Source organism: Taudactylus pleione, unplaced genomic scaffold, assembly GCF_031769625.1.
Source record: "Taudactylus pleione unplaced genomic scaffold, aTauple2 ptg000201l, whole genome shotgun sequence".
Classification (NCBI taxonomy): domain Eukaryota; kingdom Metazoa; phylum Chordata; class Amphibia; order Anura; family Myobatrachidae; genus Taudactylus; species Taudactylus pleione.
In genome coordinates, this window is record NW_028284603.1 from 53,847,030 (window position 1) to 53,863,796 (window position 16,767).

The 16,767-nt window shown below is 40.8% G+C and overlaps 1 protein-coding gene across 1 annotated transcript in view; it reads left to right on the forward strand.

Moving 5' to 3' along the window:
- Positions 1-3,245: 3,245 nt before the first annotated feature.
- Positions 3,246-16,767, forward strand: part of BUB1 (BUB1 mitotic checkpoint serine/threonine kinase) — a 68,532-nt gene continuing 55,010 nt past the window's right edge. The window contains exons 1-14 of the mRNA XM_088477390.1: positions 3,246-3,454; positions 6,404-6,463; positions 6,765-6,906; positions 7,244-7,440; positions 8,972-9,018; positions 9,855-9,946; positions 10,334-10,404; positions 11,250-11,443; positions 12,773-12,909; positions 13,502-13,899; positions 13,983-14,035; positions 14,212-14,346; positions 15,335-15,448; positions 16,269-16,368. Of these exons, the coding sequence (XP_088333516.1) occupies positions 3,432-3,454; positions 6,404-6,463; positions 6,765-6,906; positions 7,244-7,440; positions 8,972-9,018; positions 9,855-9,946; positions 10,334-10,404; positions 11,250-11,443; positions 12,773-12,909; positions 13,502-13,899; positions 13,983-14,035; positions 14,212-14,346; positions 15,335-15,448; positions 16,269-16,368 (1,763 nt within the window). The 5' untranslated portion in view covers positions 3,246-3,431. The remainder of the gene's footprint in view (positions 3,455-6,403; positions 6,464-6,764; positions 6,907-7,243; positions 7,441-8,971; positions 9,019-9,854; positions 9,947-10,333; positions 10,405-11,249; positions 11,444-12,772; positions 12,910-13,501; positions 13,900-13,982; positions 14,036-14,211; positions 14,347-15,334; positions 15,449-16,268; positions 16,369-16,767) is intronic.

A 16,767-nucleotide genomic window follows, 5' to 3' on the forward strand; every position in this document is an offset into this window, starting at 1 on the left:
TGACAACGAGCAGGTATTTTAAAAGTAATTAGAAGCCTTACTGTTGGGCATACAATGGTGTCAGGGGCATAACTGTGTGTGGCATATTGTGTAATGGGTATTACTGTATGTAGCATAATGTGTAATGGGCATTAAGGTGTGTAGAATCATTTTTTGCAGGGGGAGCAAATTTATAGATACGCCACTGGATATCGCTTTTTACTGGTGAGCAGCAACGATTGCCTGAGAATATTGTAGCTGTATTTATACCTTGACATGGTGTTAACACAAATCTAAATGCTCCAGACCAAAAGTTTTTATTTTCAATAGAGATGGTACCATTTCCGGATTAACAAAATATTAAAATGCGCTTATTCAACAGCACCTTGTGCAAAGTGCCATCTTTAGGGGCAAGTTTATCACCAACCGCATAATGTGGCTGGGACATGATAATTACGCCCCAAATTGCAATGTAGTAATAAAAATGACTGCTTGCATTTTATTATTTTTAGGAAGCCGGGACAGAGCTTCTAATAAGCCCTGTCCCAACAGAGGCCTGGGAGCAAAGTGACAGCTATACCTACAGCTTCTCATTCTGGAGCTTGGTGAATCTAACAGTTTAGCAGCCCATTGAAAATGATGGGGGCTGTTTTTGCTGTCAGAAATGGAAGGACCATTGCTAATACCTCCGACATCTGCTGCGATCCCTCCTTGTAACATCTATACTTTCCTTTTGAGGGGCTGTTCTCAAAATATCTATGGTAAATACGCCCTTTAGTGAAATGGAATCAGTAAAATGTAGATTCAATTACCTGTGAGTTTTTGAGGTGATATGTAGCTACACACATTTCAGGGTATTGCGTATGTAAAACCTTATTTATGTTTGCACCTCTATAGGATGCTAGCAAATATAAGCGATGTTTCCCTACCTTACTATCTAGTTGTGTGACATAGCCCAAGGTTCTAATGGAATTTGTAGCTAATTAAATATGTACTTTTCACACTTGGCTTCTTCAGGATGCAGTCAGGATATCGGTGGGCGCTATCCCGCCCGATATCCCGACACTGACATCCTGACATGCGACTAAAGACAGGCGTCGAAATCCCGACGCCTATCAATAGCCCCACTACAAAACACTGACACCCGGCATACTGAACGTAGGTAAGCCGGGTATCTTAGCGTTTAGCCGCGAAGGGAGGTCAGGTTTAGAGACCCCCGGGGGACTTAGGGTTAGGCACCCCCCTGGAGGCTTAGGGTAAGGAAAAGGGGGGTTAGGCACCATTAGGGGGGTTAGGCACCACCCCGGGTTAGGTTTAGGGTGCGGAGAGGGAGAGTTAGGTTTAGGAAATAACGGGGGGAGGTTAGGGTTAGGCACTGGGGGGGGGAGGTTAGGGTTAGGCACCACTAAGGGAGGGTTAGGGTAGGGAGAGGAGAGGGCTAGAGTACTTACCTGCCGCAGTCGGGATTTCGATCAGTCGGGCTGCCGCTGTCGGTATTACATACCGATTCCTGCTTCTTCATATTGATTTATTTTTTGAGAATAAGGGGTTTATTCATCATCACTTAATGAATACAAAAGCAGGTGAAAATTAAAATTTTTACCTAGTTTTGTATAAATTAAGTGTTAGCATGTAACGCAGGAGATATCACTGATATCTCCTGGTTACAATTTTCCCCTGGTATGTGGAAATTATGCCATCCAGCAAGCTCCGAAAAAGCTCTTGTTTCGGAACTTGAATTTGTAACTGTATGCCACCCTGAGATGGCGTACAGGCCCCTGAAAGCATTCACTAGTGCAGATCCCTTCCTGTGCTATCCCCACCATCTTCGGCGGCTATCCGCTACAGTTCCCTCCCTCCTCCATTCCACAGCACCCACAGGCTATCTTACCTGCCTCCAGTGGCTGCCCCGTCTGGTTTCGGCGGCTCTCTTCCGAAGCTACGAGGAGAAGGGGGGGGAAGCAGAGGAACTACAGCTCCCTCCCTCCGCCCCTCCACAGCACCTGCAGGCTATAACTACCTCCAGCGGCTGCTCCCTGTCTCGTTCGATGGCTCTCTTCTGAAGCTACGAGGCATGGAGGAGTGCGCTGACAATAGCAAGCAGAGGAAACAGAGAGGGGAGACACGAGCTGGCAGGGAGCAGAGACATGGGCAGAGGAGGTGCGGGCAGAGAGCAGGGACATGGCTAAAGGAGGTGCTGGCAGGAAGCAGAGACATGGGCAGAGGAGATGCGGGCTGGGAGCGGAGACATGAGGTGCTGGCAGGGAGAGGGGAGACACATTGGGGCAGGTGTGGGCTGGGAGCGGAGACAGTAAGGATTAAAAGGAAAAGAATCACAAATCCGAAAAGCTGACACCCTGCATAAAGAGCAGTTTTTTGGAAGTGGGCTGTAACAGGGCTCAACAGTACCCTGTGCCAACCTACGACGTTTGCACATGACACCATGCATAGGGATCCGCCAGCACCAAAAGTGCAGCAGTACCCATAGCGTATTCAAGACGCTCCAGGCAACTATACACACGGCAGGCGGTTTGCCTGTAGTGTCCAAAGGATAGCCAAAAGGGCCGTGGGGCAGCGACAGTGCCGCCCACAGAGCCTTGCGCTCTGTGCGACGGCACCACTTGCACACCCTTAGTTAAGGTCCTGGTTCAGATAAATTAAAATAATAATATTCTAAGTAAACAGAGACGTTATTCATGTATTAAAAATAGTTTGAAGGCTGGCTGGAGACAAGTCTGATTGGGCATGGGAGGGCTTTCCAGAGGTTGGGAGCAGCACAGGAGAAGTCCTGAAGGCCATATTAGGAAGATATAATTAAGGAGGAGAGGAAGTATACACCTTATCCTTACAATTTCACAAATTTTGAAATTCAAAAGCTATTTTTTTTATGTAATACTTCAATTAGTGTATTAAACATGATGTAGTGTAGTACATACCCACAAAAGGAAGTATATAGAGTTTTAGTATAATAGAAAATATAATAAAAGCATTTTTCCCGAGCTTGAGAAACAACGATAAAAAGCAATATTATGATGGACTGATTGCATGTGTTCCTGCTAGATTCTTTTTTTTTAAATCAGATGAGCCGCCAGTTACAGTGAATGTTTTCCTCCATGTTTCAATCAATGTAGTCGAAAGGTCGATGAACTGAGGTACCCTCTTCTTTCCGAAAGAAACGTAGGGAAAAAAAAAGTTGCCCTTAACAAACATGGCAGCGCCTGGCGATCACATGTTACCTGTAGCTTTGTTTATTTCTTCAATCACTTCCGCTCTGCTTTGCTTTGAATGTCATTGGGTATGAGCAATCGTGCTTAGACCAATGGCTGCCGCACATTTCAAACTGACGCTTACGAGGACAATTTGAATGTACCGAGGAGAAGGAAGCTCCGAAGCAGCGGTGGGAGCGGAGGAGTTGTACATACATAGCGCAGCGGGACCGGCCAGCAGCATACATGGAGAACCAGAGCATTATGCAGTAAGTGTCCGGTTACTCTTCTGTGTAGAGGACAAGTTAGATATACTTTTATTGAGACAGCTCTTAACAGCGCTTTCTCATTCTGGTACTTGTAGTCCCACATCACTGCTGATGGTGTGCCTTCTTACTGTACTGGGTGCTTTATAAAACACTTGTAGGGTGAAGTTTCATTCCCATATTACTATTATTTCATATTAGTGTGATAATTATTTATACTGCTGATATGTCCCCATCAGACTTCCTGTAAATGAATCATATGGAAATCACTTTGCTTCTGAACATTGTTCAACAATTTCAAAGCACTTTAGTTTACACTGGTGATATATGTATCCCCATAATACATATGGGGGCTCCACATGTCGGGACTAGGAAGATCAGCACTGTTTCTGGTAAAGAAGTTTAATATATATTCACTGCGTTCGGTATGTGCTGAGTACTGTGCTTAGGGCCTCATTTACCAATGTACCTTAATACCAGTAGCACATTTTGTTTAATTTTGCAGCGATACGAATATGCTGTTGGTATTTACCATTACTTACCTCTCCGGTGAGGTCCAGCGATGTCCCCCCTCCACGTGTGGCATTCCCCCATGCTGTTGCTGCTTCCAGCGACTGGCTGTTGTGTCATGTTCATGTACACGGCCAGTGTGCGCAACACAATTTCGCCTGCCTGGAAGGCTTTGCAGAAGCCGGAAAGACGGCTGCTAGGTGGGACCGTATCGCGCTCGCCATCTATAGATGGCATAAGCGATACAGTGACAAACAGTGGTAATCTTAGTTTACTGCGGTTTGTTAAATATTGAAAGGAAGACAATAACCCCTTTAGCGAGTGCAGATGTGACTATGCAATGAATGATGCGGTGCTCTTACATGTAGCATGTAATGGCACATCACGCCGTCGTGCACGGTATGCGCACTGTATTGTTACGTTTGGGTACGCACATCATTTAGTGTGTACCTAACTTTAGTGGTAAAGCCTTATTACATTACATTTGTGTTACCCCCCTGACAGCATGTTTTGTAACCATGCTTTAGCCTAGGCCTTAGACTCGGATTTGTAGACATGACTGATAGATGACTCTGCCCACAGGTAGCGGAATACTTATGCAAAAATAAAACTACCCTCCCTCCACCTATCTAATTTAACTTATGCTGTTTGATAGAACTTGACCAATTACAAGAGCTAGGCAGCCAATGCATAATTTACAAAAAATTACTCCCGTAAAACTAATGTCACATCTATTTATGTCAATGGTTGCACATATTGTAGGCTCTTTAATAGATAGCTCTTACTTCAGTGCTTGACTAGATGAATTTCTAGTTTTTAAAGGGTATCTGTCAAGATTCATATTTGTAATAATACAGGTTGAGTCTCCCATATCCAAATTGCTTGGGACCAGGGGTATTTTGGATGTTGGAATATTCCGTATTTTGGAATATTTGCATACCATAATGAAATATCTTGGGAATGGAACCCAAATCTAAACACAGAATGCATTTGTGTTATATACACCTTATACACAGAGCCTGCAGGTAATTTTATACAATATTTTCAATAGTTTTGTGTCTCAAACAGTTTGTGTACATACATGAAATTCATTTGTTTCATATATGCTTTATACACAAGCTTGAAGGTAATTTTATACAATATTTTTAATAATTTTTGTGCCTTAAACAAACAGTTTGTGTACATTGAACCATCAAAAAGCAAAGGTTTCACTATCTGTCATGCTAAAAAAAAATTCAGTTTGGAATATTTGGATATTGGAGACTCAACCTGTAATAATAATATAATTTGGATAATGAACAGTGAGACATTCTGTACTGCAGGATGGGTGCCCTATAGCTTCTTTATTTTTATTATTGTGATTGTTTTTTTTTTTTTTTCCCCTTCAACCTTATTCGAGTAGCAAATCTACAATGGTTCTAGATGTTTGGTCGAGCTTCATCTTATTATTGATATTCTTCAGGTGGAATCGGTTTGATATCTCAACACTCGGCATGCCGACTGACAGTGGCATCCCGATGCCTACAATCCCGACAGGGGAGCAGTAAGTACTGTTCCCCTGCGCTATTCACCCCCTAACCCTCCTTTACTGTACCCTAACACTAAACCTCCTGGTTAGTGCCTAACCCTAACTTCCCCCCTCGTGGTGCCTAAGCCTAACCTCACCCCTCCCGCAGCCTAGCGCTGATCTGGATTTCGGCAGCCGGCATCCTGGCCGTAGGTAAATTAACTATCTCCTTCAAGTTTTTAAAGGAGGCTACATATTAGCTAGCCACAGTCCGGTCATGCATGGCCTGCAGGCTTTGGATTGTGTCCCAATAGACTACATCGCTGCTGGTTAATATTCAGCGAACCTCTAACAGACGTACAAGATCGGGGAGTGTGTTTTAGGCAGTGCGGGATTCTGGCTCACACTTCTATGGTGGTACAGTGGTCTGTCTCCAGTGTAACTAGCTCAGCTACAGTTCTCTGAGTAGTAGCAGTTTGAGAGCCAAATCCTGCTACATAGTGTCTTCTATACCCCAAGATAATCAGTTGTCCCCTCCCCAAAAGTGATGGAAGCTATTCAATTGTTTTAACTTAACGAAGTTTTCTGCTCTCACCCTCCTGAGGTACGAGCATAAATCCACGATAAGTAGGGCTTTTGGGCGCCTTAACTGTCACTTTAGACGGGAGAAGCCAATTTATTCGGCTAATCCCCTGCATTTTGGGCGCAACATCCGCCTTGATGAGCGCTCAAAAACAACTCGCAAGCTCCCGTCACTTTAGACGGGCGCTGCAATAAAACTATTGACCCCCTTTAAGAGAAAAGGATTTAAAGGTAAGTCTTGTACAAAAATACTATTTTTCTCTTCGTATGACTTCGATCCTAGAAAAATCCTTCTGCTAAGAAGGCACAGATATAGTGCGAGCGTATTGGTAATTATTTGTTTTGTTTTACAGAAGGTTTGAAGCATACATTCAGGGATATAATGGTGACGACCCTCTGAATATATGGGACAGGTAAGCTGTCAGTACATCAGCATTTTGTCTGGAGCTATGATACATGACTAAATGGGGTTTGCACTTTACAAATCAATTCAACAAAATAACTTCCTTTGCCAACATAGTACTTTTATAAGGGTCATTCCACTGATTCCACCACTATTCACTGTATTTATGAAAATCCTGGGACCACTATAGAACATACATTGTACTGTAAGAAAGTTATTTAGTCAGTTACATTTTTGAAATGGAGACCCCAATTTAAGAGTTATACATAAGATCAATAGCCATCACAGGTATGTATATTATTTATTTCCAGGTGTGTTCTGTGGGCTGAAGAGACTCTCCCTCCACAAGAAAAGCGGAACATCCTATCATTGTTGGAACGTTTAATTCGGAACTTTATAGGGGATAAGAAATACTGCAATGATGAGCGATACATCAAACATTGCATCCGATTTGTGAGTTGGCCTTCTGTTCTTTATCCACTTTGCTGCAAAAAGTCTTCAGTGGTTTTAGCTTCTTGTTCAGCTTCTAAACCAGTGATTCCCAAACTTGGTCCTCACGACACGCTAACAGTCCTGGTTTTAGTGATATCCATGCTTAAGCACAGATGGTTAAATCAAAACAACTAAGGTACTAATTAAGTTACCTGTGCTCAACTATGGCTATCCTTAAAACCTGGACTGTTAGTGTGCCTTGAGGACTGTGGTTGGGAACCCCTGCTCTAAACCATAGATTGTGGAAGAATGATTATTTGCTTGCCTAGCTGATGGCCTCTCTTGTCCCCTTCTGCAGGCAGAAACTGTCGATGAGCCTATACAGTTCTTTGATTACCTGTACAACCAAGGTATAGGAAGCCGTTCTGCTGCTCTGTATGTAGTCTGGGCTCAGCAGCTGGAAGCTAAGGGAGACGTGCACAATGCAAGAGTCCTCTACCAGAAGGCGTTTGAAAACTCTGCACATCCTAAGGATCTCCTGGATCATAACTACAGGTTAGAGTGCAGAACCATTTCCCCCCTGCAGTTCCATAAAGAGGTCACACATGCCTGTGTACTTATCATTTCTCCAGTGCTTGACCCCAGGAATCCACTGCTCAGCTCACATGTGTGATGTTCAAACTATTGCAGACTTCCATTTTGGTGCTAATATGTTTCCACTAAGTACTGCAGGCGTTAACCTTGAGTTCTTCTATCAGTGACGCTGATAGTGTAATGTATTATTTCATGATTAAAGGTTTCCTGTTTACCTGGATACATTCTTTTTACATCGTCAATCTGTTTCCTGGCTCATACTAAACAGTGTCTGCTCTGAGTTAGACATCTATATACACTATACATCTTAGTACTTACATTGTATTGTGTCACGGGGGCAGCAGCTGCAGGCACTGATAGTGCTGGCTGAGGGGATGCAGTGAGGCTCTGTCTAGCAGGCAACTGTTGGTGTTAGATATGGGGGGAGGTTCGATGGTGGATGGCGGCAGCAGTCTATATGAGTGAACCACACACGGTTTTTCTCTAATGGTTAAAAACATTCAGGAGTAGAACCATTTATGTATAACCGTTGCTTTTTTAGAAATTAGAGTAACATTGTTAAAGTGCTGTAAAACTTGTTGTTTCTTCTTTTTCCTCCCTGGGGGGACTTTATTTCATCATACCAGCAGTAGTAGTGTGGGCACCCAAATGTATTGGATGTGGTCTGTTCCACAGCATAGGAACAGAGTGTCTCCCTTTTTAAAATGTAATGTTCTCAAACAGACAGTATAGTATTGACCTTACTGGGTCAATCACAGGCAATTGGCAGTACTATTATTGTATATTTTATTTGGTCTCTTGTATCTTCATATCCTTTCAACAGAGTCCACTTACAAATATGTCCTTTGGTGCGTTCTTTCTGCTGCTGTTTCTAGTTCAGTACCTACTATAAAATCTGGCACTGTGTCCTTATCTAGTCTAGGTTACTCCAATGTTAATAGAATATATCTTATGGCACTGTACGTTTGCTTTCCAGTTACGTCAGCATGCCAGAGCTGTTTTTGTTTGCAGTAATGCTGTATTAAATTGATTGTTGGAGGTACCTTAGATGGACACTTAATTTACATACTGTTTGATCTTTTCAATTATCCCTCCTATTCCCTCAGTTTACGTGTGGCAAAATCTTATTCTGTTGGCCGAGGGAGGAATATGGAATAGAGACTAATTTCTTACTTTCCTACACCCGTCCTACATTATATAGTCTTATTTTTTTTTTTTAATAATTGAATTAAACAGAGATTCATGGCTTGCTCTGTGCTCTCTTGTACTGACTGCTCTTCCTCCAAGATTCTTACAAATCTGATCTCATGTTAAGAAATTCTGACATTAGCTACAGCTCTAACATTTGTACACAGTTTTTCTGCACCACTAAATATTCTTCTTAGCTCATATAGGACTTCCGCACTTCTTAGTTACATTGCTGTCTATGTTGCTGAATTTTTTTTTACTGTGGTTTTTTGTTTTTTTTGTTTTGTTTTTTGTGATAATACAGAGCATTTCAATTGAGGATTTGTCAAAAGAATCCACCAGATCGAGGAGGTAAATAGCTCTGCATAACTTGTCAGTCACAAATATTTAAATAGATACTTATTCTTTATGAAATGTAAATACAAAATATGTTTGGTAATAAAATCAAAACCTATTAATTGGTAAACTGAAAAAAAGATAAGAAAATTCATACCCAACCCTAGCCGGGTTGGGTATGAAATGCCGGCAGTTGAGATCCCGGGGTCCCGACAGGGTTAACATACCGACACTTGTTGTTCGGTATGCTAATCATCCCTCTTTGGATGCCGGCGCCGGGATTCTGACTGGAATCAGGTTTCCAGTACCAGTAATGTAAGCGTCGGCATCCGACCGCCGGGATGCCAACTTTCAAGAGCTCCTGACCCCAGGAAAATTGGTATTGCATGATTTATATATATATATATATATATATTATAAATAAATGTGGTGGCGCTCAAATAAAAAATCATAAATGTGTAATAATGAAAAAATAATAAGTGATACTTCTCATGTGAATAAATGAGTGGCTGCTAGTTACACAATATAAACATGTGCTGGTGTACACATTAAAAAACAAAATAGACAAAGTGGAGTGTAACGTAAGCGCCTAAATGGATACATTTAGGCGCTTACGTTACACTCCACTTTGTCTATATATATATATATATATATATATATATATATATATATACACACACACACACATACAGGACCCCTTGAAAATTGGTATTGTGTGATTCAATGAAACCTGAGTGCTACATCTATCCTGTCACATAAAAAAAAAGAAATATATTTATATATATTATTATTATACTTTTGACAATTTGCTGCCCTAATTGAGGTCTCCCCTATTCTTCTCATCCCTGTAGCTCTTTCTGTGCAGCCTCTGAGAGATTCACAGATTATAAATCAGATGGCCCCAGCATCGGATGCCGACTCCTTGTCACATGGCAAATGTCAGGTAACAAATGATCTCATAACCCCTTGGAAGGTTTACTGAAGTAATTTCCATTTGTCCAATATCTGTAGAATTGTATAATGTTACATTGTGAGGTCAAAAATGGTTTGAAGTCCTCACTGAGATAAGTATTCAATGAGGCAAACTGATGGCACAGAACCTATGTATTTAGCCACTGCAGGACAGTGCTACCCTATATTACAGGAGACCTGGCCGGAGTAACTAGCTGACATGTGTTGTGTCCGGCTGTAATCTATACATTATTGTGAGCAGTGTATGGTTAATTAATAAAGAGATAATTAATAAAGAGATTAGTTATGTCAAAAAATATAAAGTAACGTATTTGTGTGTCCCCCCCCACTTTTATTTTTTTTCCTTAACACCATCTAGAACGCTACAGGAATTCAGAATCCGATTGTGAAAGCTCCGGAAGTGCCCGTCTGTACACAGGAGCCCAGCATGTAAGTCTTCTGTCCACAATTCTGTTGCTTCTTCTCATCAGGATACATTTAGTCTTTTTTTGTTTCTGTGCTGTGTCCTCCATTTCTAAAATGACTATAGCTTTATGTAAGGCTTTTTTTTAGCTGGAGGTTTAGGATACACTAATGCATAAGGGGAAATGTATCCAAGTTGGTTTTACCTTTTAATTGATTGCCACTTAGAAACATCGGGCAGACTCTCTGGGTTCTCGTTGTTGCCTGCAAGTCGTAGACTGTTACATTTCCCCTCATCGTGTGCAGTCTAAAGATGCATAAATATTTGTTTTCTGTGCACCTATACTGTCCCTATGGAACTGTCCACCTATAACTGAGAAATGATTTCACGTGTAACGCATAAACAAATAGATTGTTTCATGAATACCGTATGTGTAACAGCCACAAACACAGGATTATCCTATTGCTCATTCTCCCTGTGCACACAATGTGGAAGCAATCATTTTAGCTTTGGATTCCACATTATGATGTTAATGAGGATGAGCAATGGGATCATATGTAATAAGGTCTACAGTATCTGTTTCTTACATTGACAGTTGTTTGTATTGTTTGTGTCACATGCCAGACATATATCACAAGTCACATGTGAATGTGCCCATACAAAATTTGTTCCTGTACTATTACTAACAGACTCTAAGATCTGCTGGATGCTGGAATCCATCTACATTGTCTACTATATGAGAGTAATATCAGATTGGTTCTGCATTGACGTTAAAATGTATTCTGCTTCTACGTAAAATATCTCATTTAAGTGTTTCCTATAGAATATACTTAGACTGCATCCTTAATGCTGTGTGTGTTCTATTTGTTAGGAACAACTTAGTAACCATCTCCAAGTCGGCAGTAGTGCGCCAACCTTCTGCATCTTCATGCTCAGGCATGAAGCAGGTTCCCATGTACTGTAAGGACAAACTTGTCTCTGGGGATTCTGAGATTTCACTGGAAGAATTCAGAGCAAATATCTACAAACAGAAATATGAGCAGCGCAGGAAGACCCAACAGTGGGGTAATTCTCGTCCTTTTTATTTTTTTTAATTGAAAGCCCATTAAGGACACTCTGACTCTAGTTTATCCCTTTTGTCTAATGTAAATAATGAGAAATGTGTAGTTTTAGTGTGTAAATAGTTGATACTAAAGCTGTAATTTCCCATACCAATTAAGTCATTTTGGAGTGGTTTGGCCGCAGCCTGTATATGTCCCAGGTTCTACTTCATTTGTTTCCTCTCTGATCCATCTGTATAGCCTGACTTCCAAACACATGGCTATTTCAGGTTTGGCAAAGCCTGTGCATAGGTGTATGTGTATGGACAGAGATGAAGGCACTTGGTGGTTTAGCCAAGTGGCTGGATCACTCTGGGGTGTAGTCATCAGTGGGGAGAAGAGCCCTAAATTTGGGCACAAAGGCTGGTTTATCACTATGTGTGGATGGTTTTTTTCCTGCACAGATTGTAATAAACTTGGGATGGGGAAGGGGTTTCAGGTTTTTTTCTTTCTTTAATGGAGATAAAATAGTGCATGTGTGACCCTGTTCGTACTGTCACCATTCAGTATCGCCAGGGCATCCGATAATCCCAAAATAATGATTTTTTTTTTGATTTTTTTTTTTAATTGCGGCAATGGAAGTGGAGTGGTAATAGAAAAATATATTCTACCTGTATCTTGATCTATCGATCCCTATGTATGGCCACCTGAAGTCTGCTTAGAGTTTAGTTTGTCTCTAGAAGCCACCATTTTGGTGTCTGCCCCATAATTCTCTCATGCTTTTGCCACAACCCACCTGGAAATCTTTTATGTCTGTACCTCTCTCCCAGGGCAACAGTCAGTAAACCTTAGTGCCCCTATGACATTAAAGCTACTTCTGCTTTAAGCTGGGTACACACCTGACAGATATATCTGCAGATGATGGTTGTTCATACGCACTGAACAACCATCATCTTTTCTCCTGGCCATGGGGCCCGTGTGGCGACCCCCTCCCCTATCCTCTGCTGATTGGTAGACAGCCCGTACACACTGTAGAATGGACAGATGTATCTGCCATCGGCTGTGCAGCAGAGCAGGCGCAAAATGTGAATTACGTCGTTCAGACATATCGCTGGTACATACTGGCCGATGGGCACCCGATATATTGGCCGATCAGCCAATATATTGATCGGCCAATATATCTGCCAGTGAATACCTAGCATTAGGTTTAATGGTTATCAAATGCAAAATTGCCTTTTATTACAACAGTAAGTTTGTAGAAGTGTTTAGTGCCTGACTGGATCAGATTGTATCGGGGAACTGCCCATCTTGGAGAGTGCAGAGTATCATGCAATTTCTGTTTATCTATGATCAGAGGAAGAAGAGAAGAAATCTAGAAAAGTCAAAGAAGAAGCAGTTCTCCATGAACTAAAGTTAAAACAGAAGATGGAGCAGCTGAGCAGCCTGTTAAATGTACAGGGAACCACATGTCAGACTGCTCCAGAACAAAAGGTAATTGTGAATATCCTCTCTAATCCGAACTACAAGCTTCTATTGAAGCCTATAACTTTTCTTGTTCTGTTTAATTAATCTACTCATTTTATGGGTCAGGGGACCACATACTACACATATACAGTGATATGGGATGTAGGCTTGGGAAACATCCTGGATATGCAAAGACGCTAGTTAGGGTGAGCTAAGGTAGCCGTCTGTCTCTTTCCTAGCCATTTTTGGCATATTTAAATCTTGTGTGCAAGTGCATCCCATGCCTTTTTCAAAAGTTATAACTTGCGAGTTGAATCTACACCCATCTATCCTCAGCTGTCCTGTATACTGTATTGGGTAATTGCAACTGGCCCCATTGCTGTTGGGGCTAAATTAGGGAATGAGTGTAGAAATCATATGATGCCTGCAGAGCACGTCACGTCATGTGATACCCATTTCAATCAATAAAACACTTGGGAAATGTCATCAAAATATAAAAATTTTGGTTTTATAATCATTATACAGTAAAATTGTTAAGCAATCTAGAGATTACATTTGAAATCTGCAAAATATAATGCACTCTCTATTTTAATAATAAATCCTGATATTTTATTTAAAGATACAGGAAGGTCCTACAGAAGCAAATATGTTTTCATCATTGGGACTAAACACCCACGGGCTTCCAGTACAAGGTGCTCCATACATGGATCGGTCACACATGAGTACGTCTGTTCCCTGTGAGCTGTCTGCGCCTTCTGTGCTGCAACCCTCATCTTCTCTAGAAATTGACTTGAGTACCGGTCAGTCCAAACCTGCTCTCACTGAGCACCAGCTGACACCTCTCGCTGTCCCGGGACTGGATCAGCAGGCCCACTCCATAGTGGCGCCCGGGCCTGATACAGATTCACACCATATCCAGCCCACTCTACCTATAGCGTCTGCAGATGATGTATTCACCAAACCATTGTCTGTACTGGAGAAATCGGCATCTTCCTTACCTGATGCCCCCAATCCTCTGTAAGTTTAATACTTTACTACCTTACCATGAAGTATACCTGTCTTCTGATGGTAGATTCAATCTATGTTTCATTTTTCAACAGAGCTCTAAACTCCAGTGGCCATGTGGTGAAATTACAACCTGGGATGAAGGAAGGTAATCTTTGTCTCTATATATTGCCTCACATTTTTGTATAGAATTGCGGGTCTTTTGTTTTGTCTGGGGAGAAAAAGAAGCTGAAATGATAAATATGCACATTGGTTTTATTTGTTTTTCAGCAGGTCTAGTCTAGGTCTTTTAGCTTTTAACTGTATCAATGGATTCCTTTTCAGTTACTGTAGCTGGAAACTCGTCTGGTTATTTAGCAAATACATCTCATGTTACTCCAAACACTTCAATGGGATTCATGCAAGCAACGCCATCAAAAGTCCTTCCTTCCCCTACAGTCAACACGAGGGAAGCACTGGGTAAGACTGGGTTTATGATGAGTCTGATGTGCGATTAGTAGAACACTAATGTCTGTTAACAAGATCAGAGGCTTATTTAGAGTTTGGTGCGTTTATTTAATGGTTGTAATTCTGTGTTTCATGCAAACTGTGACATCTGTCTGTATATTCAGCCGCTTGTATCACACATGTTGCTCCGTACACTTCTAGAGGAAGACTGATGGCGTCCAGGCTCGAATATGGAACAGCAATGCTGGGTACACACTTCAACAATGGATCAGTCAGCAGACTGATCCGCAGGCAGATTTATAAACTATACACACTTACCAATCAGCTGCTCGATATGTCTGGCCAGTTTTCACAACTGGGTGGGCATTTAAAATTGCCCGCCCAGTTGTGATGTTGGTGTCGGCGGGTCCTGCTGCCACTGTACGAGACGGCTGTACACACATGCAGATATATCTACATCAGCTGTGCTGCAGGGCCGACCTGGTAGGTATGTGAGCGTCCTGTCGTGCGTACATACCCACTGATGCACTAGTGATATATCGTTTGTCGAATAAACGATATATCAACAAGCGTGTACCCAACTTTAGGGTGTAGAGACTCGTTTTATCTTTTGACTTCTGTCTATATCGGGTTTTATTTCCTATGTAACCTGCAACATGTGACGTATGAAGATTATATTATGCATCAATACAGGATAGGTGCAAAGTTTACCATTTGCAAATACCCTGCATGCATGTATGTACTATGTGTAATGTGTACATACCATTAGATGCATTTACTCTGAATGCAGATGTCTAGAATAAAATTTTCATATATGCTAAATGACATATGATAACCAACTCTAAATCAGCCACAGTTGACTTGAGCTCTTATTATAGTATATACTCTGCCCAGATGAATGGGGTCACTTAAACTCCTCCCTCCAGTTGTCATAGAATTTAATATATTGCTACTTGGTGTCTGGTGGAACTTGAAAATAATAAAAAATTTCTTTCTGCAGGTTTTATAATGGACATATTCCAGACATCCACTCTCCCTGAAGAAGAGGATGACAATCTGTTAGAAACAACTGACCCAAATAATATTGATATTGAGGCTTTCTGCCGAAATGACAGTAAGTTTTTAGAACATTTTCCACAGTTTTTTCTGATCAATTTAATGCACTAATTGCAAAGCGTAAATACTTGGGTCAACTAAGCACCGAATACAGCGATTAAGGCTGACTGTGTGTGTATATATGTGTGTGTGTGTGTGTGTGTATATATGTATGTATGTATGTTTGTTTTAGCCAGGAGTGAATAAAAAAAAGTATAGCATTATTAAAAATATTTATTTTTGATATGAAGAAGATACTTCTTAAATAAGTTTCCCCATGCAAAACCATGGATAAGTTTTTGCTGCCAATAAGGGATATTAAGGCCAAATCCATGGAAAATTTGAAATAAAGAGAACATATTTATTACAATTAGTGTACCATGGTTACATATTAAATAAGCTGTTACAAATTAAATAGGCTATTTTCATGGTTAGTAACCAAAATAGTGTTATTAACATATCTTCCCTCATTAGATTATACAAATAGTCTTATCGCTAATTTACCAGTATGGTTGTGTTTTTTTTTTCTTTCTTTTTTACTGTAAATTTTTATTAAATTTTTACAAATACTTCAAAACGGGGTTGAAAAGAAGGGGGAAACTTGAGGAAAAGTACATAGAGTGGACTACCAATATGTTTTTAAAATGAGCGTACATCTCCTTTGAGATAAGGTAACCCCAACAGCATTTATTTTCAGTACTAAACTATTAAGAATAATACGTCTTCAGATAGATCTGCCACACATTGCGCTCATCCTGGCAAATCCTCAAATTGACTCTCAAAAGTGCATATATGTTCTATTATGTTTTCTAAATATTCACGATTGTTTTCTTTTACAGATAATACAAATGCAGGTGGCTTCTTTAGTTTACAAAATGCTGCTCCTGCAGTGTCCAGCGCTTTCTGCATCTTTGAAGATGACGCAAATAAAGTAAACGGGTAAGTGCCTACCTAGCTGGGCTGTTCTTTCTGAGGCATTGTTCCATTATTGGAGGAGTATGCGGTCAGTTCTTTTTTTCGATATCCTTATGACTTAGAGAGTGCGGAAGTTATTGGTTTCTGAATAGAAATATAACACTTAGCATGCTGCATTCACGGTTTGTTTTTAAAAAAGGTTAAAATGTCAGAACCCAGGGACACAGGTGTTCAGAAATCTTAATTTGCTTTTTGAATTTAGCGGGAACTTCCTTTGTGGATTATTTGGCTGAAATATAACAATTTAATATTAATAGACTATTGATTTGGCAAAATATAATTAGATCTTCCAGTGTATTTGACTTTTTCGGTCTCTCAGGATGCAAGAGACTGTAGTAAGATACAGTACTGTAGTAAGGCTAG